The sequence below is a fragment of the Salvelinus sp. IW2-2015 genome, linkage group LG13 (genome assembly GCF_002910315.2).
Source record: "Salvelinus sp. IW2-2015 linkage group LG13, ASM291031v2, whole genome shotgun sequence".
NCBI lineage: Eukaryota > Metazoa > Chordata > Actinopteri > Salmoniformes > Salmonidae > Salvelinus > Salvelinus sp. IW2-2015.
In genome coordinates this window covers 26,822,787-26,846,035 of record NC_036853.1, presented here as the reverse complement: position 1 = coordinate 26,846,035, position 23,249 = coordinate 26,822,787, and the positions used below count along the sequence as shown (strand labels likewise).

The 23,249-nt window shown below is 42.2% G+C and overlaps 1 protein-coding gene across 5 annotated transcripts in view; it reads right to left on the bottom strand.

Annotated features, from left to right (window-relative positions):
• Window positions 1-633: 633 nt before the first annotated feature.
• Window positions 634-23,249, bottom strand: part of pbx1b (pre-B-cell leukemia homeobox 1b) — a 90,493-nt gene continuing 67,877 nt past the window's right edge. For 2 of the 5 annotated variants that reach the window (XM_023999413.3, XM_023999416.3), the window contains 8 exons: window positions 15,116-15,363; window positions 13,361-13,423; window positions 11,227-11,417; window positions 9,896-10,031; window positions 8,551-8,710; window positions 7,584-7,696; window positions 7,046-7,135; window positions 634-4,180 (listed from right to left, as the gene is read on the bottom strand). In XM_023999413.3, the coding sequence (XP_023855181.1) occupies window positions 4,088-4,180; window positions 7,046-7,135; window positions 7,584-7,696; window positions 8,551-8,710; window positions 9,896-10,031; window positions 11,227-11,417; window positions 13,361-13,423; window positions 15,116-15,363 (1,094 nt within the window). In that variant the 3' untranslated portion in view covers window positions 634-4,087. The remainder of the gene's footprint in view (window positions 4,181-7,045; window positions 7,136-7,583; window positions 7,697-8,550; window positions 8,711-9,895; window positions 10,032-11,226; window positions 11,418-13,360; window positions 13,424-15,115; window positions 15,364-23,249) is intronic. The other 3 variants (XM_023999414.3, XM_023999415.3, XM_023999417.3) reach the window with 3 other exon arrangements.

The window sequence follows — 23,249 nt, the reverse complement described above, 5'->3', positions numbered from 1 at the left end:
TCCTAACAGAGCCTAGAAGAAACCCTTTGATAGAAACAAGGAGACATCCCCATGTAATTATATTTGATCATGTTTGCATATGTCACTCCCACAGTCTCTGTCACGCTCTGTGATTTGGCTGCTCTCTGATCGTTTTGGAAACCCTTCCTTGTTCCTTATCCCCCCCTCCTCCCCTCTGCTATGTGTGGGAGGTAGGAGGTAGGAGGGGGAACCGGGGGCGTCTGTCTGCTTGCTGTAAGCACACAGCTTTCACTCACTTAGAAAACTGAGAAAATGTCCCCTTCACACCCTCTCCAGCTCACCCCAGCTCTGACGTTATGTCAACAGTGAGAAAATGCCCCCAATGCTTAAGCATGTTTTTGAAGTGTGATGTGCGATCCTATCCAGAGGTGAAGGACTGACAAGTCTGAGACGTGTAAACTTGTGTCCTACAGTAACTTATGACCCTGACCCTGTTACTGAAGTCTTATGTCTTAAATTCACAATCTTTGATTTGTTTTTCAGTCAACTGCATCCCCACTACTTGGTTTTGTTATAAAGCTAAGGGACGGGGCTGAATAAATTAATTTAATGTATGGAAATCTCCATAGTATGTGTGTGACAAGGAAAACCAATGAGGACAATACAAAAGTATGCAACAAAAGAAACAATTTATTTGGAATATGCATTACCAGTACAAAGAAAGAGACCATAAAACCTACACCTTGTTAGCTATTTTTTTCTCCACAGAAAACAGGTTTTAAATCGGAATTAAAAAGACAATAGTTTTGCGGTTTCCAATGTTATACTTTTTTTTTTTTTTTTTACATATGCAGAGAGATCTTAAAATGTCAAACCTGTCAAGAAAAGGATCCATGATTTCACTCTGAAATCTTTATAAAAAATAAGTAACATTCAAAAACACTGCAGTACGGTATTTTATTAAAGAACAAAAGACATGCCACAAAGAAAACATTTGATGTTTTACAAATTGTTCAGTTTCTTCTTTCTTTTTTATAGTTATTTTTTCTCTCCCTTTTATATCCAAAAACTAAAAGCATCATTACATGAAGCTTTCAATAATAATGATGATACTGGAAAGTCAATGTGAAAAGTAGAGTAACTTTTACTTATTTTACGGCCAACGCATCACAAAAGCTATTGTTCTGCTTGCCACATGGCTAAAATCTGTATCGAAAGGCCAGGACACCACTCAAACATACTCCACTCATAGTGTACCTATGTGTTTTCCGTCAACTGGACTGTCAGATGTGGGAGCAAATTAAGCCATTTGTAGTTATCAAAAAAATAACAAGATTTTGCTTCACTCATCATAGTACACTTCCACGTCTCCAAAAAGTACATCAAATATAAAATGTAGTTTGTGAAAGAAGAGCTTAGTTCTGTGATATGCAGTCTATGGTGGATTCAGCTGTGTGGTACTGTAGTTATCTATACAGATGTTGGTTATGATTTTAAATACTATATAATGTATATCTATTACCATGGATTTAGTTGGGCTAAAAACACTGTCGTGAGACAGTGTTCATACAAACTTTTCACATCACCTTTAATTAACAAGACAGTACCCATTTTAGAAGCAAGCCTTTGTGTCGATGCTTTAGAAAGTACAAAGTGAACCAGTGAGTGGATTATATCCGTAATGTGAAAGGAACTCTGTCCTACTGTCTGTCTGTCTCGGTCAAACATTTACTGTAGCTGCTTTGTTTTAAAATGGATACTGTCCAATTCCCCAAAAAACGCTAAACAAGAATAAAGGTGTACATCTACATACATAGAGTATTCTTGGGCTAATTCACATTATGCTAGCAAGAAAATAAAATAGAACGTACTGTAAGTCCTGTAACCAAGCAAAAGAAAAGTAAAACAGTAGCCAAATGTATTTATTCACAACATGAGGACATAAAAATATATCCAAACATCTGTATCTGTCTGTGTGCCATCAGGGTTAGTCTTTTCCATTTCATTCCTATTAACAAACACTACCGTGTTCGGACTGCATTTTGGTGTTGAGTACAGAAAGAGTACCTGAACATTCCTATGAGATGTTCGTGGAGTACTTCAGTTAATACACAATTTTACAAAACAAACAAAGTCAAGTTGGTCAAGCTGATCCCAATGTATAGAGCTGAAGTTTCTGCAGTTATTTTTTGGTATCTACGTAATAGTATGGTGGATATGTTGAAATGCCCAAGAAAGCAATGTGTATTTGTGTGTACATAAATACTGTAGCTAAAATCTAATACAACAAAATTATACATCTAATTTCAAATTATTTATTTTTTATTTGCGTAATTTAGACTGACGCCATATGCTAGGAGGATGCTGAAACATAAGAGTGAATAGAGACCAACCTTGATAACCAAAATGTAAAAACAGGATGATATGAGTGATGAGGTTGAATGGAGAAATTCAAACTGGGTGACAATAATAAATGGACAGAAATATACTACTGAGAAATAGGAAATAAAAGAGCTAACTAGCACCAAAAACACCAAACAAAGACTGTAATTTTGAGAGATATTTCATCATGTGTAGTCGTGTCTTCAATTACTACAACATTATACCACAAAATCAGAATTAAAATCTACATTAAAATGCCTTTTTTTGCACTTAAACAAGTGATTTTGGTTACCAGCAGTATTTGGCTATTACGATAACACTGATGCACAGTGATGGTGATAATGGTAGTGTATGTTTGTGTACAGTATGTATACACACCATATGTTCCGTATATGTAGACTGTATAGAATAGAGTACAACTATCATTCATGTGTGTTCTCTGTACTGTGTTCTTCTCTTTGACAAATATAAGTGTTACCCAGGGTAATCACTGTAAGTCACTGTGCTTAAAGACATATTGGCTTATTATAATTGATGCTAATGTACTCATTGATTAAGTGTTCTGGGTAGATTTTAAACTGCAGGTCAATGGTCTCTGGATGCAGTGCACACTACAAACAATATTTCAAGAGCGGTGAATTTATTAGAATTCCAGTAGCTAGAATCCCCACGATCCATTCCCTTCTGACCTTCCAGACTGTCTCTTCCATTTATTCTGGAGCACACTGTTACTCTCATAATGTTTGCTTATGCATTGGTTATCACTCATGCTATGCTGCATTCAGTATGAGCAGAAAACATAGGCTACCATTCTTGCAGTAAAAATGTTTAACGTCTTATTGGCCAATGTAGAAGCTCTGAAACGGAATGCTTAAAATGAGGAGGAAAGGTTGAATCTCCTTTTCAAAGCACCCTGTTGATACTCTGCTAACATGAAATGTAATTAAATACAGTGATGAACCCTTTTTCGATATGAAATGTCAGAGGGATGTTTTATTTACAAGCACAATTCATATTATACAAATTCATCTCCTGTGTTGAACTTTGGCACTGGACAATTTTAATAGAATTTATTTTATGTTGTGAATTAAGTAATTATGTAGGGTGAAACTTGTCACAAAGGCAAAACTGTCCTTAAAAACAAGCCTTGAGACAGGACAAGAGGAGACTGAGAGCTACTGTCGATACCAGCTTATTTAGAAGATGTCCCATTGTTGTTGTTGTTTTCTTGTTATTTTCAATAGAGGTAGTGTGAAAAGCATTTAAATCTACAAGATACGGGCCATACTGTATATACGTGTTGTAACTGTTTGCCTACTGTGTTATAAGTCAGATGATCACACAATGAGGCAACATGGATAAATGGCGAAGAAAACTGTACAAACAGACAGTGAGGGGGTTGTAGATAGGTGGAGGAAAAGAGCCCTACTCAGGCTACTGACTGACTGTGGTCATGGTTGGTTGTAAAGAACTGTCTGGTGGTGGTGATGGTGTTTCATTCTGTAGTCCCCCCCGTAGAGAGAGGTCTCCTGCCCTGTGACGAGTCTAGTGTGTCACCTCCAGTCCTGATGGGGGGGGGGGGGGGGGGGGGGGGGGGGGGAGGGGGGGGCGGGGGGGGGGTGGGGGGGGTGGGGGGGGGGGGGGGGGGGGGGGCTGGCTGGGAAGCTGGCTGGGAAGCTGGCTGGATGATCGAGGGTGGAGGTTAGGGCTGTCTGGACGGTGGTGGAGGAGAAGGGTGGAGGGTTCAGTTGGACGTGTCCGAGTGAACACTTCCGGGTCCTTCTGTGGGTGATGTCACTGATGAGGGGGTGGTAGCATCCTGCCAGCCTCCGTTTGCCTGAGAGAGAGACAGGAGAGACAGAATGGAGGGAGGAAGTATGAGCCCAGGCATAAAAGACACTAATTATACCCTATGTCTTTGCTTCTTATTTTTTCTCTTCTCTTTCAGAGTACATATTCATTATACAGTTCAATTAGTTTATAATATCATCTTATCTGCAGTACTGAATGCCATATCTGTGAAGTCCTGGGGACACGTGTAGTAGGTACGGTATGAGCTTTACTAATGCTAGAACGACCTCAAAACAACAACAACCAACATTCCACTAAAGCCTCAAGCCAAATCTGTATTGGACGAAGATCTGATTCACTCAAATTACAGTAACCTAGACCTCATATTTCAGAACAGAATTGTCACAAAAATTGTACTTGTTTAAAGCAACTGAAAATTATGTAAATCACATATATGTACCTCTCAGATCACATGCAGTGTGCTCAAATTTCTATAATGAAGACAATTTTGTCTTCACTTCAAAACCAATACTGCATTCTTGTATCACTGGGGTTGAGATAAATGCCTGTTACATTCAACGACACACATAATAATAACAGTGACAATGTCTGAAAAGGACCTTAAAACAAAAGTCACAAAACAGTCTTAAGAGGAATCAATGGTCGCCAATTGTGACATTGAATGAAAACACAATGAGGGACGCGTAAGCCATTTCCAATCCCGGAGACAGGCCTGCTAAAGAGCATTGAGATATTAATAGCAAATTTCATGCCATCAGAAAAACTGGAAATGGTCCTTGACAGCCTTTCATTTCAAAGCCTGTTATTTTAGCCAGAAGAAAGTCTGTAATCAAAAATGGAGGAAAAAGAAATGTCTTCAAATGTCTGACTTTGGTGACACTCTCTCTGTCTATTTCCAAACTGTAATTACTGTTCTTGTCTACCACAAAACCCATTATGTAACTGCTCAGTCATTATCAACACAGAGAGAGGGGAGTCTTTTCTCCGTTCACAGATAGAACATACTGCCGATCTCTCTCTCTCCTCTCTCTCTCTCTCTCTCTCTCTCTCTCTCCTTATCCATCTGTAAAGCTGGACGAGCATAAAGTTTGATACACTGTTTCTAGGTTCGATACTGAGGTAAATGTGTAATTTTCAACTTCATATTCATCTATTCATCTCCAGCACCACCCCAACATCAACATATGTGAAAATGGCACGTTTCTAAGTTTTGTATTAAAAAAGATAGTGGAAGATAAGTGTTTCCAATGACATCATCGGTGTGCATCGTGTGATTTTAGACAATTATGAGTAGGCATTGCCTACCAATTGGTTGATGATATCATTGGAAACACTTATCTTCCTCTCTCTTTTACTACAAAACATAGAAACGCGTCATTTTCACATATGTTGATGTTGGGGTGGTGCTGGAGATGATGAACATAAGCTAATTGTGAAATTTCCCTTTGACACAAATACTATTTTAGTAAAATGCTGCAGAGAGGCAAGGAAATAAAACTAGTCAACCCCACTCTAGAATTCGAAAATGTATAAATCATTTCTGTAAGATATGATTACAGTTATTATATCTCCCCAAATCCTACATTAAAAATGGGGAACCATATTTGTATGTGATATTTTTGTTCGAAAAAAATGAAAGGATAACAACGTAGGCCTAGTCTGCTGTTACATTTTTATTTCAAAAATCAGATAACACGATATCCTTCTCGTATTACGCAGTAAGAGTGTTCTTTAAAAGCTATGAAAGTGTGTGGAAAAAATAGAATATTGTGGCATTTTAGGACATGGTACAGCAAGCAGGGGTCCAAGGATAACGATATCCATGAGGTCAGAGTGATGTCTGAGAACAAGGCTTGAACACATTAGTAGTGCTCTCTCAGGGTTATCACAGCCTGTTCTGTGGGAGGGAGATGAGCGTAGAGTGGAGAGCAAGCCAGGAAAGGAGGGGGGATTTGAATACACACTACATACCCCACTTTTGTTTTACAGGAGGCATTTCATCTCATTATCATATGGCCATTGAGGCACGACGGGAGAGGAAGCCAGAAGCCTAGCCGCGTGGCTGTGTGTGCCTGTGACCGTCCTCTCTCTCGTCGTAGCTCTCACCGACCCACACTGCCGCGGCTCGCTGTCAGGGCCATTAGTGTGGCGGGAGCATGATCTGAGCAATGCGCTTGGATTGCTGTCCCAAGTCCACACTCCGGTCTCCTTGTGTCTGTCTTATTGATTTTCCCTTTTACGACACGGCTTGTCGCTGTGAATTTCCCTGCTGTTTGCAGCCGCCAGCTAACCTCCCCCCTTCCTCCCCTCCTCTCCTCTGCCCTCACCCAAAACACACACACACTCCCCAAAACCCAAACCCCCCCATCCCCTAAAAAATAAGAAAAAAATATAACATGGTGGAAATACGCCCCCATGTTATGCCCCTCAGTGCTCTGTCGAGGGGCTAGCAGTTTGGATAGTTTTATTTTTAGTGTGACTCTACTCTGGGGTTGTTCTGATAGGGTTTTAACGGGGCCTCTGGATCCGCAGTGATGATTAGGATCAGGTGGTCGGTGAGGGCGTTGGGGGGCGTCCGATCCACGCGTCAAAGGATGTGTCACCTGTTTGTGCCATTCCTGCACGGCCGCGATTGGCTGCAGGTGCTACGGGAGAGCTGATTGGACGTGACAGGCTCAGGCGGCCGCTCCGAGTGTGTGTGTGTGTGGCCGGCCCCACGCCGTTCTGGCGTTCTGCCCGTGGCGTGACCGATACAGAAGCAATCAACTAGGTGACTGTGGTGGAGCTGAGACAAGTCCTACTAAGTGGCATTCTGAGCCCTATGGCTTTAAAATAATTGGTAGGGGGAAGAGAAAGCGGGGAAAAAACGTGTGTTTTTTTTTCTCCTTACATTGATGCCCTGCGGACTGTACATCTGGCTGGCTGTGAGGCCCTCACTGTATCCGCCTGTCTGACTGATAACATGGCGAAGGGTATCCACCTGAAACACAACAGAGGAACACAAACAAAGCAAGGTCAGAGCACAGAAGATAAACAAGACTAACACTGTAAGACAAAGACAAGAAGAAGTGTGATACACAGTACAGGCAGAGACAACACACAGGAAATACATCCAGCCATGGACAATATGAAGCAAGATAACCCAAAAATGTGTTCAGAAGACTGTCGAAAGGATGAAATTAGTGAGAGCTGCAGAGAGCACTGAATTATTTTCACTGTTACACTCGCTGTAATGTTTTAGTATGGTAAAAGAAGATACCTTGAAAACCCTATGGTGTGGCGCTATTAGAAGCCCATAGTGATGTAGACACTGGAGGAGTACTGAGATGCCTGTGGTGCGTTTAGGATAGCTTTCAAGGCCTATTCTTAGGGAGGTGGATCTGTTCCTATAGTAGTATCTTCTGCACTGCTTAGTTATAGGGCCCTACCTGTGACTGCACGTTGGCTCCCACCTGAGCCCCTTGGTACGAGTCCCCATTGAGAGACTGCACGCTCATGAACAAGTCACCGGAGTTTGACATGTTAAAAGATCCAGCAGAACCTGGAAGAGGAGAGAGGGAGCACTGGAATCACAGAGCAGCGAGAAAGAGGAGCAAGCAGAGCAGAATTCAGCCACTTGGCCCCGTCCAGGGTTAGACCCGGAGAAGCACCATGCAAAGTGTCAGCAGGCAAACAAATGCAGTTAGCGCTGGACGCAGGGGTGGGCAATTCCAGTCCTCAAGGGCCTGACAGTTTTGCCCCTAGCCCCAGCTAACACACCTGACTCCAATAATCACCTAATCATGAGCTTCAGTTTAGAATGCAATTTGATTAAATCAGCTGTGTTTGCTAGGAATGGAGGGAAAGTGTGACACCAATCAGGCCCTCGAGGACTGGAGTTGCCCACCCCTGCGAGAGAAAAAGTTAGAAATAGAGCTAGTGTTAGGGTTAGGGCCAGAGCGAGCAGACAGATTAGAGAGTGGCAGCATAGAGCTGAGGGAACGGTGAGTCGAATACAGTCGTCAGATGTGTTGTTGTTGTGACTATTTGTCAACAAGAAAGTAGAATGGTAGTAGGACTCTAGAGTCAAAGTATCATGAATGATATGTTATGTGTTTCTGTAAAACTGTTATTCATGGTCAACAAGATTAAATGAATTCAGTAAATTCAATTGGTACAAGAAAATGTAAATGTTCTGTATTGAGATAAAGTACAATAAAAGGTGTGTTAATTGAAAAGAAGACAACAGCTAAGAAAGTATATGGACACTTGACATGGGGCCCTGGTATCCTACTCTTGGACAAAGCCATTTTCCCTTTTTTTCTTTTGACTTGAGCATAGAAAAATGCCCTTGACTGATATAGAGTGCATTCAGAGCCTTCCAAATAACCCATTGGTATTATTCTTTAGTCTCACCTGCAGAATTTGGAGTGGAGGGCGAGTTAGCCTGGCTCCCGTGTGAGGATACGTTGGTCGCGTTCACAGCAGTTTTGGCAGCGTACATGTTGGCTTCTTCCTGGAACTTTCCAATGTTTTTCTTGTATCTGATTCTTTTATTTCCGAACCAGTTGGAAACCTGTACAAACAACGTGCAACTTGTAAATGCTTAGACAATGTTAATGTTACACAAATAAATGTCCCACTTTTTTACTGAGCAAATTCTGAGTGTGAAATCAGAATCAGAATGAGCACTGCATGCATGGCCCTCCACTGTCTGGCATATCCTATCCGACACTGAAGAAAGACTTTTTTTAAGTCCCAAATGGCATCCTATACCCTTTATAGTGCACTACTTTTAACCGGAGCCCTATAGGCCCTGGTCAAAGGTAGTGCAGTATATAGGGAATAGGGTGCCACTTGGAACACAGACTTTTGAGGTAGTAGTGAGTACTACCACTCGCTACGTAGACCAGTACTGTGAATCCACATTAGTGGCAGAAGGGAATGATTGCCAGTAACAGTCTCATTATGTCAGTATGACTGCAGCTATCATCAGAGCTCACGCTAGCACCAATCAGTCAACATCCACTATCTAACACCCATTACAGCTAATGGACTCCCCGATGAAGCTACCAGGATAAGCCAGGTAGCGCTAATGATAAACAACATTAAAATCAAAAACGAAATCAATCCTGTTGCTGAGTTTGAACGAATGCAGAGAGAAGGTAGGTAAACATATTATTTTATCATAGACCCAGGAACACAGAGGTCGAGTCCCAAATGGAACTCTATTCTCTATGGGACCTGGTAAAAAAGGGCTCTGGTCAAAAGTAGTGGACTACATAAGGAAAAGGGTGCCATTTGGGGCACAGACAGATGCTCAACTAATCATTCAGACCCTGAAGCACGTTGTTTTCATCAAACAACGCCCAGATGCATCCTCAAAATAATTCTGCATAAACTTAATGAAACCGTTTGAGGAGATGATGGATGAGAAACACATAACATAACTGCTGTTCACCTTGGTATTGTTGGTGCATTCTTAATTACATTATCAATCATCATATTACACTATCAATTTAGTCCCTGTGATGAAGCCTATGAATTAAGAAAATAATGTAATGCTCACATCTTAAAGGCCCAGTGCAGTCAAAAAACAGATTTTTCAGTTTTGTATGTATATTTCCACACAATGAGGTTGGAATAATACTGTGAAATTGTGAAAATGATTATAATGGCCTTCCACATGATCCACTACTGCCTCTAGTCCTGTTCTACGTGTACTGTGGCCTTCCTGAAGACAGGTGGCACTGTACTGTACCTGTGAAACTGTGATGGAGCACTTCTTGGCCAGCTCTTCCTTGGCCTCTTCACTAGGGTAGGGGTTAGACAGGTGCGAGTAGAAGTACTCATTCAGGATCTCTGTCGCCTGTTTGTTGAAGTTCCGTCTTTTCCGTCTACAAGGAGAATGATAGAAATTGGTTAGTTAGGACCGGAATAAACACTATGTAAAATAGATACAGTTAATACCGCCCCGTCAAAGCATATACAAATCTGAAGCCTACATAGAGGAAATGTGTCAAAGCCACTTGTGGTAAAACAGGCCAAACTGGGGCACCTCATACAGTATCAACACAACTACCACCCAATTCGATCCAATACCTTCCATACAACTGCCACCCCATTTCAATACAGCTGCCTAAGCTGGTACGAAATATGTTTTCTTTGCGGAGGTTCACTAATAGAAATGAACAACGCCTGCAAATCCTGACAAACAACAGAACACTGGCCTTCCTTATTAAAGGCTAGAAAACGTGCCGTAAGCACGCGCTGATGCCGGTTCAGTTCACTGACCCCTCCATCTCTTCCTCCTTCTCCATCTCCACCCTCTATCAGGTTATGTCTGCATGTGCCACATCTCATGAGAGGGCTTTACATAAGCTAGGTCGGGAACCCTGTAAAATGCGTGCCTCCATGCATCGCATCGATTGACTGGTGAAAGAGATTTGTGCTGAAATCTTCGTCCCGCACTCCAAAAGCCTGCTTGAGAATATGTAAATGTGCACAGCATGGTGCTAGGGCAGGCTGCAGATTAATCAGTAAAGATGAGAATGGTAGGGAGGCAGTGACTCTCTCTCTCACTCACTCTCTAACTGAAAGCCCTTCCCTTCTTCCCCTGCCTCCCTCCCTGCACCACGGCCACAATCATTTGCAGAAGAATAGGGGGGGAGCTTTGTAAGACGAGCCCAAGCCTAATTTAAATGTTATGCTTCCGACTCCGACTCAGAGTGAGATTTATCCTCAGAGAAATGTATGCAAATCCAAAACATGCATCAAAAGGAACAAGGGATTATATTAAAAAAAGGGAAATATTTAGCGTTATGGAGCCTGGAGAGAGGAGATAATTGTCAGTGGCCAAGCAGCAAGGCTGTATGTGCTGGTTGAAATGGCACCAATAGATGTGCCGTAGGTAGGCTCAAAACTAGAATAACATGCTGTCAACATGACTGTAAAAGCACCTGATGTGAATAATGCAGTTACATGTATGGAAATACTGTAGCTAGCTATGCAAGTCAACAAAAACATTGCAGTGGTACAGTGACTTTGCACACGGTAATTTGTACAGCTGTAGGCACACACACAGACACACACCTGGCGTCGAGGAAGCGTGAGCGCAGGATCATGACGGCTTCGCAGGTGCTCTGTTTGAGCTGCATCTGGATGGAGCTGAACTTGCGGTGGATGATCCCCACCATGCGCTCTATCTCCTTGGGAGAGATGGGCCGTGTGCGACTCTGCTCCCTCAGCAGGTTCATCACATGGGTAGTAAACTCGTTACAAGCCTGCAGAGGGGGGGAAAGAGACAAAGAGAGAGGTGATCAGATAGATAGAGCAATCGGGTTTGTTACATTTACATTTGAGTCATTTAGCAGACACTCTTGTCCCGGGTGACATCAGTTTCTTCTATCTAGACTGTCAAAAGAAATGTTGTTGGTGAGAGTTTTCATAGCCTCACTCACCATGATGATGGTGATATACTATATGGCTATTGACGGGCTGGGTGGTGTCCTCTAGCATTGGATTAATGCAGTGTTTGCATACAGTGCAAAAATATACTGTATGGTATTCTACATCAGTCAAGGTCATGCACAAAGACAGAAAGGAAAAATTTGATGCAAATTAAGAGGTGTTTAATGTATGTAGTTCTGGGGAATGTTTCCATGTTGTGAAGCCAAGAGGGAATATAAGTGGTGATATTTTTCATATTAAACAGAAGTGGCAATGGCAACTGTAAGTCTCGTTTTTCAGAAAGGAGACATGGAGAAATGACAGCTGCTGGTCCCTGCTGACGAGCAGCAAACCTTCTCTTCTTACCGCAGTCGAGTCGCAGCTGAGCGGGTTGAGAGATTAACATGCCATGATGATACACTCACCCTCCTGTGTGGCACTAGGCGTGAGCCTGACATGATATTACAGTATGCCTCTGTCTCTCTCTCTCTGTCTCTCTCCCTCTCTGTCTCTCTCCCTCTCTGTCTCTCTCCCTGTCTTTTTCTCTTTCTCTATAACTCTTTCTTGTTCTCCCTCTCCCTCTTTCCCTGTCGTGTCTTGTTCTCTTTCTCCTTCTAATTCTCCCCTCACTTTCTCTCTCTCTCTCTCTCTCTCCGTCACTCTACAATATGTCTGTCATATTCACACTCATCTCAAAGGGCCTTTATTGACATGAAAGCAATAGTTATCAAAGCAGAAGGATGTGAATGAAGAGAGACAGTAACAAGACAAAGTACAACAATACAAAAATGTCTGTACAACGGATGTAAATGACAGTGAATAGGTGGTGATGATATGAGAGGTAAGGTGTAGAGTAGTCATGCGGTTGGTGTCATACAGTGATGCATGTGGATGACAGTGAAGCCATCTGGCACAGCCCCAGATAGACTATAGACATAATGTCATCATAACAACATTGGTTAACACACACACACACACACACACACACACACACACACACACACACACACACACACACACACACACACACACACACACACACACACANACACACACACACACACACACACACACACACACACACACACACACACACACACACACACACACACACACACACACACACACACACACACAGAGAAATGTATATCCTGGTTCATGTGTATGTGGGCCTTGTCTGAAACAAAATACATGCAAACATGGTATAGTGCAATGTACTGATTATGATGCTACTGGAAGCATCCAAAGCAAGCAGACATAGCATCAATTACAAATAAACGTATAGAAATAAATACATATATAGAAAAATAATAAAGAAAAAAAAAACTGTTAAACCACGAATAAATTGTGGTGATAAATGATAAGTGAGTTATAGTATTTTTTTTCTCCGTAAGCAACACTACGGCTTTAAAAGACTGGGTTGCCATCCAGTTCCTAATCGTGATCCTGACAGTGAAGGTCTGTTCCCTATCACTGAGATTGTAAGGGAGGGAAGCGTGGTATAAAATGCTGGGTTTAGAAAGCTCTGGGTTGTAAATAAAAACACTGGAGCCAAGTTCACATTGGATTCGCAAATAGATTTAGTTACTAACCCAGCTTTATAAATACTAGTCAGATGTGGAAAAATGTACTTGATTCAACTCCTCCCGAAGGGTGTCTATTTGGTAAACAACCTAACCAAAGTAAAATAATGTTATTAACTAATGATATTATCTATAAAATATATTATCTCTCTATATAGTGTATGGTTGGGCAGTGGTCTGCAGTGGAGGAGTACCTTGTTTCCGTTGCCATGACTCCCTGTGTAACTCTCCCCCCTCCATCCGCACTGGGATACCATCTTAAATACAGTATATTACAGATATATTACATATTATATATAATTATATAGCACATTGTCAGCATGTAATGGTGGCATAGTCGCAGGACTGTTTTCCACACTACTTCCGACTGCTACAGTCCTGCCTATTGTATGTGGCTCCGGGGTGAAGTTCCCCCTAGGTACAGATCTAGGATCAGCTTCCCCTTCTCCAATCCTAAACTTAACCATTAGTGGGGACAATGCAAAACCGATCCAAGATCAGCGTCTAGAGGCAACTTTACCCTACTCCACTGTATGTGTGTTTCAGGATGGCAACCCTGTCTACAGACTAGACTAACATCACAACACTGAATCCTGTTTACAGACTAGACTAACATCACAACACTAAACCCTGTCTATAGACTAGATTAACATCACAACACTGACTTTCCTTTTTTATATAAATATAAGCAGTGTCTGGGACTATACGGAAAATACATTTGCATTTCATCAAACAGGGCATGCATTCATTCCAGCCAGTCAGGGGCTTAACATTTGACTGTGTGTATATTGGTTAGGAAGTAGACAACGTTATGCAGTAAAATCCACTCTGATTTATTGGCATGGTGGATAATGACATGGAGGAGAAGAGAAGGAAACTGCACATTACATAGGGATGCAATGGAGATGAGAGAAAATCTGTCACATCTTTAGATGGATGCCATAAATGTAGAAAGTCTCCTTAAATTGGGATGTAAATATAAAAAGATGAATGGCTCAGTTGGTAGAGCATGATGCTTGCATGCCAGGATCGTGGGTTTGATTCCCGGGACCACCCATATGTAAATTGTATGCATACATGACTGTAAGTTGCTTTGGATAAAAACATCTGCTAAATGGCGTATACAGTGAGCTCCAAAAGTATTGTGACAGTGACACTTTATTATTGTTTTTGGCTCTGTATTCCAGCACTTTGCACTTTGACCTCATAGTCATTGTATAATTTCAAATCCAGACTGTCAGCTTTAATTTGAGGGTATTTTCATCCATATCGGGTGAACCGTTGGGAAATAAGAGCCATTTTTGTACATAGACCCCCCATTTTAGAGGACCAAAAGTATTGGGACAAATTCACTTATATGTGTATTAAAGTAGTCAAAAGTTATGTATTTGGTCCCATATTCCTAGCACACAATGATTACATCAAGCTTGTGACTCTACAAATTTGTTGGATGCTTTTGTTGTTTGTCTTGGTTGTTTCAGATTATTTTGAGCCCAATAGAAATTAAATGGTAAATAATGTATTGTGTCATTTTGGAGTCCCTTTTATTGTAAATAAGAATAGAATATGTTTCTGAACACTTATACATGAATGTGGATGCTATCATGATTACAGATCAATTCTGAATAAATCGTGAAAAATGATGAGTGAGAAAGTTACAGGCGCACAAACATCCTACCCCCCGAAAATGCTGACCTCCCCTGTTATTGTAATTCTCCTCCAAATGGTGAGAGGTTTAACATGTCTTTGGTGGTATGATATTTGTGCGTCTCTAACTTTATCACTCATCATTCTTCAGGTAGTCATAGGTTAACAAATAATCACTGTGATGGGAATGGTGATGGGTGGAGCTGGTGCGTTTGGGTTACAGGGTTAGAGTATGTGATTATGGGAAAAGACACCTAAGACAGTAGTTCTCTGAGGGGTGAGTGTATCCCGTCCATCCTTACCTGTTCGTATTTCTCCAGCTCTGTGTGGTAGATCTGTCTGATCTGAGAGAGCTTGGCTCTGTAGTCCGAGTGTTCCGCTGAGTTATCTGCTCCTGCCCCGCCTCCTGAGGCTGCAGCTGCAGCCGCGGCCGCTGCAGAACCGCCCCCTTTCTCAGGTCCAGACACGCCCTCCGCCAGCAACATGTTGTCCAATCGCATGAGCTGGGCATCTGGAGGCTCCTCCTCCTGGGCGCCACGGATACTCAGCACTGCAAACGACAGGAAGGGTCAAAGGTTAGAGGTCAGTCACACAGGTCACCAATCACAGCGTCGTGACGCCATAGGTCACTCACACACAGCGCTGTGACACCATAACAAGCTGTCGGCTGTAGGCAGCGCTGCACACCCTGCCTGACACACAGAACACACACACACCCTGCCTGACACACAGAACACACACACACCCTGCCTGACACACAGAACACACACACACCATGCCTGACACATCCTCCTCCTCTGGTCTGGAGAGCAACGGCGCGGCAGAATTGTTTTCTTTTCACAGCGGTAACGCTTGGTGGTGCATCCATGTGGACTGTAAAAGCCAGCAGGCTCAGACTGAGACTCAGACTACTCGAGTACAGTGTGTAGTGTAAATGGCAGTAGAAGTACATAGTGTAGTGTAGCTGGCAGTAGGACATCCCTGTCTGGACAGGGTTCATCCAGTTGATAAATCACCTGCCTCTTTATGGTTCATCTCTGTGCCAGAATAAAGGCTACGGCGCTAGACTCTGGCAAGACTACACTATAATAAAACTCAATTTATATAATTTCATTAACTTAAAATGCAACTTCAATAATAACTACCAGAGCATTGGCCAGGACTGTTTGGTATTCAATACATATGTCATAAAGCAATTTATGATATTGGAGGAATAAATAAACAAATACTATAAATGGGGTTTACGCTCTGATAATGAATGAGGCATCGTCTCTGAGGAGTCAGTTATGGCTTCCCAAATGGCACCCTATTCACTTTATAGTGCACTACTTTTGACAAGTGCCCACAGGGTTTTGGTCAAAAGTAGTGCACTATACAGGGAATAGGGTGCCATGTGGGGACATCACGTCGGTGACATCACTGGTGTCTTAGGTGCCTTATATTAGTATTGGGACACATTGAACTGTGGATAATGGTGGTTTTGTACTTCACTGATTACCAGTTCAGTGTGTAAATGTGACCTCCATGCATTCACACAGAAAACACACTGATTGATGCTCTTACCGTGGTGCTTGGTTACTATTCTTACAATGCCCTAACAGTGCTGGTTCTTAAAGCGTAAGGATCTGGGCGACAACTGAAGTCTGTCATTGAGCGATAGTGCACATTGTGAGGCCAAGCACTGGACTTGGCAGTGCGTGTGGAGTGGCAGAGCGAAGGTATTCATGCTGTTCCCTTTCCTTCCTCTAGAGGTCTCCCTCGCTGTTCATTAGGGTAGACAAGGCCGACCTTCCACTTTCTGAAATAACACACACTCACACTATCCATTCCAATTACAAACACCTTCTCCCACTGTCTATGAATTCAAACTGATAACAGGGAAGGCAAGTGCATCAAATGTAGCATACACAATGTCATTACTTTAAAGGCTACAGCCACTTATCCAGGCTGCATCACATCCTGCCGTGATTGGGAGTCCCATAGGGCGAAGCACAATTGGCCCAGCGTCGCTCGGATTTGGCCGGGGTAGGCCGTCATTGTAAATAAGAATTTGTTCTTAACTGTCTTGCCTAGTTAAATAAAGGTTCAATTTAAAATGTAAAATATGCAGTGTCTATATACGGTGCCTTTGGAAAGTATTCAGACCCCTTGACTTTTTCCACATTTTGTTATGTTACAGCCTTATTCTAAAATGGATTAAATAATTATTTTTTTCTCATCAATCTACACACAATACCCCTTAATGACAAAAAAAAATGGTTTTTAGAAATGATTGCTAATTTATAAAATAAAATCAACTGAAATATCATATTTACATAAGAATTCAGACCCTTTACTCAGTACTTTGTTGAAGCACCTTTGGCAGTGATTACAGCATTGAGTCTTCTTGGATATGACGCTACAAGCTTGCCACACCTGTATTTGGGGAGTTTCTTCCATTCTTCTCTGCAGTTTCTCTCAAGCTCTGTCAGGTTGGATGGGGAGCGTTGCTGCACAGCTATTTTCAGGTCTCTCCAGAGATGTTTGATCGGGTTCAAGTCCGGGCTCTGGCTGGGCCACTCAAGGACATTCAGAGACTTGTCCCAAAAAGCCACTCCTGCGTTGTCTTGGCTGTGTGCTTATGGTCGTTGTCCTGTTGGAAGGTGAACCTTCAGTTCAGTCTGAGCGCTCTTGAGCAGGTTTTCATCAAGGATCTCTGTACTTGGTTCCATTCATCTTTCCCTCGATCCTAACTAGTCTCCCAGTCCCTGCATCTGAAAAACATCCCCACAGCATGATGCTGCCACCACCATGCTTCAACGTAGGGATGGTGCCAGGTTTCCTCCAGATGTGACGCTTCGCATTCAGGCCAAAGAGTTCAATCTTGGTTTCATCAGACCAGAGAATCTTGTGGTCTGAGAGTCTTCAGGTCCCTTTTGGCAAACTCCAAGCGGGCTGTCATGTGCCTTTTACTGAGGAGTGGCTTCCGTCTGGCCACTCTACCATAAAGGCCTAATTGGTGGAGTGCTGCAGAGATGGTAGTCATTCTGGAAGATTCTCCCATCTCCACAGAGGAACTCTATAGCTCTGTCAGTGACCATCAGGTTATTGGTCACCTCGCTGACCAAGGCCCTTCTCCCCCGATTGCTCAGTTTGGCAGGGAGGCCAGCTCTAGGAAGAGTCTTGGTGGTTCCAAACGTCTTCCATTGAAGAATGATGGAGGCCACTGTGTTCTTGGGGACCTTCAATGCTGCAGAAATGTTTTGGTGCCCTTCCCCAGATCTGTGCCTTGACACAATCCTATCTCTGAGATCTACAGACAATTCCTTCAACCTCATGACTTGGTTTTTGCTCTGACATGCACTGTCAACTGCAGGACCTTATATAGACAGGTGTATGCCTTTCCAAATCATGTCAAATAAATTTAATTTACCACAGTTGGCCTCCAATCAAGTTGTAGAAACATCTCAAGGATGATCAATGGAAATAGGATGCACCTGAGCTTAATTTCGAGTCTCATAGCAAAGGGTCTGAATACTTATGTAAATAAGGTATTTCAGTTTTTTTTATAATAAATTTGCAAACATTTCTAAAAATCAGTTTTTGCTTTTTACTTATGAAGTATTGTGTATAGATGGCTGAGAATTATCATTTTTTTTTAAATCAATTTTAGAATAAGGCTGTAACGTAACAACATGTGGAAAAAGTCAAGGAGTCTGAATACTTTCCGAAGGCACCGTATGACTTACTGACTTTAAAGCCAATGTTTGAGAATTGCTATTTAAAACATTAACCCTCCTCACATGTCTCATTGTCTCAGAACAAAATGGAACAGGCAGGGAATACTTCATTAATCCAGAGACAATGGGAGTAGTTTGTAGCATTAGACCCAGATTAGATCGCTGCCCCAGCCATAGGATGGGATGGCTGAGGTGGTTAGGGTGGGGGTGTCTGGGCTGGGTGGGGGTTTAGCTGGGTGGGGGTTTAGCGGGATGTTGTAAACAGTACAACATATACAGTGCTGTGAAAAAAGATTTTCTTTACTTTTGCACATTTTTGATACTAAATGCTATCAGATCTTCAACCAAAACCTAATATTAGATAAAGGGAACCTGAGTGAACAAATAACACAACAGTTCTGCAACACCCAATGCCCCTGTGTGAAAAATGCATTGCCCCACCTTTAGTTGCAAAGACTCCAACGAAACGCTTGACTCACGTCGCCGTGGAGGAATTTTGGCCCACTATTCCATGCAGAGCTGCTTTAACTCAGCGCCATTTGTGGGTTTTCAAGTATGAACTGCTCGTTTCAAGTTCGCAAAAACATCTACATTTGGATTCGGTCTGGACTTTGACGAGGCCATTCCAAAACTTTTCATGTAGACTTGATTGTGTGTTTTGGATCATTGTCTTGCTGCATGACCCAGCTGCGCTCCAGCCGCAGCTCACAGACAGATGGCCTGACATTCTCCTGTAGAATTCTCTGATACAGAGCAGAATTCATGGTTCCTTTTGGCAAGTCATCCAGGTCATGAGGCGGCAAAGCATCCCCAAACTATCACACAACCACCACGTGCTTAACTGTTGGTATGAGGTTCTTAATGTGGAATGCAGTGTTTGGTTTTTGCCAGGCATATTGGGACCCTTAATGGGACTTACTATATATTGTACTCTAGTCATGGCTCATACTATATTATGTGTGTATTGTTATTTTAATTGCTAGGTCTTATACTGTAATGTTGGAGCTAGAAACACAAGCACTTCGCTGCATCTGCGATAACATCTGCAAATCTGTGTGCCCGGCCAATAAACTTTGATTCGAAAGTAGTATAACCCTGTGTAAAAATGTGTTGAACAATATTGTTATCACCTTTAATTCCTCATAGGATAATACCACAGGAATACATTTCTAGAATAGTGGGAATGAAATACTTACTGATACTGTATGCAAGTTATACTACATTTTGGACTTTGAGTAAACCTGGATGACTAAACCAAGTCTATTGTTTACTGCAAGTTCACACGATCTTTCCTGTCCATTGGTTAAAGGGCAGGGATAAAGACTTCCAACTAAGTCGCACAGTTAACAGAATTTTGGGACTCAAAGAGCACACGAAAGCTAGGGAGGACGCTCTTCTCCTCTTCACAGCTGTTTGCAGCTGAAAACTGAGGCTCACAGATTTCTTCCCAAAGTCATAAAATGTCTAGACTGTCAAATGAAAACGGAACATAAAGGGTATGTCCCAAATGGCAGTCTATTCCCTTTATAATGCAGTACTTTTGTAGTGCAAAAGCTGTGTACTAGATACGGAATAGGACGCCATTTGGGATGCTCCCAAAAAACCCTCCTGCATTCATGCAATGATTCGATTCTCGTCTGCCAAGTCTTGGAAGAGGAAAAAAGAAAAGGAAAGAAATTGCTGGAGTATGTCTTTAACATTCACAAAGTGTTTATTTTACTTGGCCTGAAGTACCTCCCCCATCAGTCTTATAAGATAGCGACCGTTTCACTGCAGGTCAGAGCTTCTAAGATCTTGTTCGTAGAAAAAAAGATAGAGGGGAAATACTTGATCCACATTTAGAGAGTGAACTAAGGAAAACGGTCTGGCAACAAAACACACCAGAGAAATGTAAGATGCAGTTGATACTGTAGTAGAAAGTATTTATTTGTGGAAGGTTATAGGCTAGGGAGACATGAATAATACTATTTTTGTATGAATAAATACAAAATGTGAAATTTAGTTAGCATAATCTGAACATTCCTTTAGCTACAAAGACATAATTGTTTTTGGAGCAATACAATAGCTACAAGAAACTGTCACTGTTCAATCCCTTCATCCTCCCTGTATCCTGGTTTCACCCTGGAGTTATTTGGGCATTTGGTTTACACAGATGGGACCCCCAGAGGAGAATTATCAGGTCTTATGAGAGACAGACAGGACCCCCAGAGGAGAATTATCAGGTCGTATGAGACAGACGAGACCCCGAAAGGAGCATTATCAGGTCGTATGAGAGACAGAACCAAAGAACCTGCTGCAGTGTGTGTTTGCCTCCAAGGATATTGGAGTATATTATTTAGGTATGTATATTGTATAATATAATTGATATGTAAAATATTGGAGTTATTTGGGTATTTGGTTTCCATAGACAGGAAGCCCATAGGAGCAGCAGGCAGAACCAGGGAGCTGGGACGTGCCTTGTGTCTGACTGCATCTGTCTGGTCTGAAGAGGATGCTGCCCTGATGGAGGCAAATTGTGATTTATTTATTCCGCCCTGAACCTAAAGCACATAATTAAAACCACAGAACGGATTATCTTAAACAAATACAATAAATAAAGAAAAGAAAGAAAGGGGGGAACAATGTGCCTCGGTAAAACGATCTTTGCTGTGGGTCATAATTACACGAGTCATTGAGGGCCACTTTAGTGGCTAATGGCAGGCTAATTGATTCATCCTAATGTTTCCCAGCCTTGGGTTTGTGTTGTGTTGCTCCAGACCTGGGTTCAAACACTATTTGAAATTATTTCAAATACTTTAGCTGGGCTTGATTGAGCTTGCCTGTCGCAATGGACCAATAGAATAGTCACAAAACTCTGCCCATCTGGCACTCCAGGCAGGCTAAAGCAAACACTTAAAGTATTTGACAGACTTCAACTAGCGTTTGAACCCAGGTCTGCTCTGCTCTGCTCTCCCTGTCCAATAGTGCTGCTGAATTTACTTAGCCACCCTCAGACAAACATTGAGGGTTCTCCCAGGGATAAACAATTATCCGTGTGGGATTTTAACTCCTTCCCCTCCTATCTCCCATCTCCCTTCCTCCTCCTCCTTTCTCCCCTCCCTCCTATCTCCCCCTTCTCCTCCATCTCTCCCCTCACCAGAGAATATCCCGTTTGCCGTAAGTCTCTAATGGACTCCCTTTCCCTTTCATTGATGGCTTGTTGTCTGTCTGTGTCTGTGTGTATGTGTGTGTGTGCGTAATGCCTTATTCTTCAACTCCCCAGGCGTCCCTGACATGTTATTCCCACTAGGTATAGGCGCGAAGCCAAACTTTATTCCTGCACAATACTGTATATTATTGTGCCATAGCAGGCTGATACATTTATTGTTACCCCCCAGCATCTCTCTCGCTCTCTTTCTGGAGATAGAAAAGTGTCTTTGAAAACAATGAGAGCATTGTTTAGGTCTAATCGACTCCCTCTTGGCAGCTAGTCTCTTTGTTTGCCTATATAGACAGTGAGCAGGCAGGCATCAGTGTGGATGGATGCATACTGTTCGCAGTGGAGGGTCACTGGATCGAGCAACAAAGGACAGACGGATGACAACCATTGGTCAGTTTCGTCGTCACTGCAAACACACAGTCCAGGCATCCAGGAAAAATGTCAACCACTGAAAATAAATTTAAACTAAACCAATGGGAGACCATGACATTAATTCAACTCTGGCCTTTTACAAATCAAATCTATATTAAATAAAATAAAAAACCTGGGGGCACATGGCTTTTGGATAGCTGAATTTCTGACTGTCTGGTCGTTTATAGGAGAATATGTATTTCCTTTCCAAGAAGCCGCTCAGGAAACAGCCGTGTTCTTTGAGGATAAACTGGGAATATTAGGCATGGTGATGATTTACACCTCTATTTGGAGAGCTCTCTCTCTCTCTCAGGATGTGTAACACTCTCTCCATCTCCCTGTATTTTCCATTTACCAATCACCCAGCTACAGGCTCGTGGCTCTCTGTGGGGGGGAACATCATTGGATGTTGAAATATGAATTGAACTGCTAGAACCGAGCGGTAGATCATTTCAGCTTAACCCTGAGTTTGGAGCGAGCCTTAATTGAACAAGGTCAAGGGACAAATCTCACTCCTCTCTCTGAGACAGACTGAAGCCTGTCAGAGAGGAGGAGAAGAGGAGAGGAGGGGATCGGCTATGGGAGACACCATATGCAGACAGAGGCAGGTTATAACCAGCTAGTATAGGAAGGGAAATATTCACTTGACTCTATAGACCACGGTAGTAATTGACAAAATAAAGGAATATCCTCCACAGGCACTGGAATACCACACTGTTTTATTGAAAAACATAAACAAACTGGAGAAATATAATAAACAATACAACAGCATAAGAGGATCTATCTCCCACCCTCCCAAAATATACCAGCTTTGTGTCTGTATGTCAGTGTTTGGACAGCAGTGACAATATTTGGAAGTATATCAAAACAAATTGTATTTGTCACATGCGCCGAATACAACAGGTGTAAACATTACCGTGAAATGTTTACTTACAAGCCCTTAACCAATATAATAACAATAACGAGGCTATATACAGGGTGTACCAGTACCCGAGTCAATATGCGGGGGTACAGTTTAGTCGAGGTAATTGAGGTAATATGTACATTTAGGTAGGGGTAAAGTGACTGTGCATAGATAATAAACAGCAAGTAGCAGCAGCGTAAAAA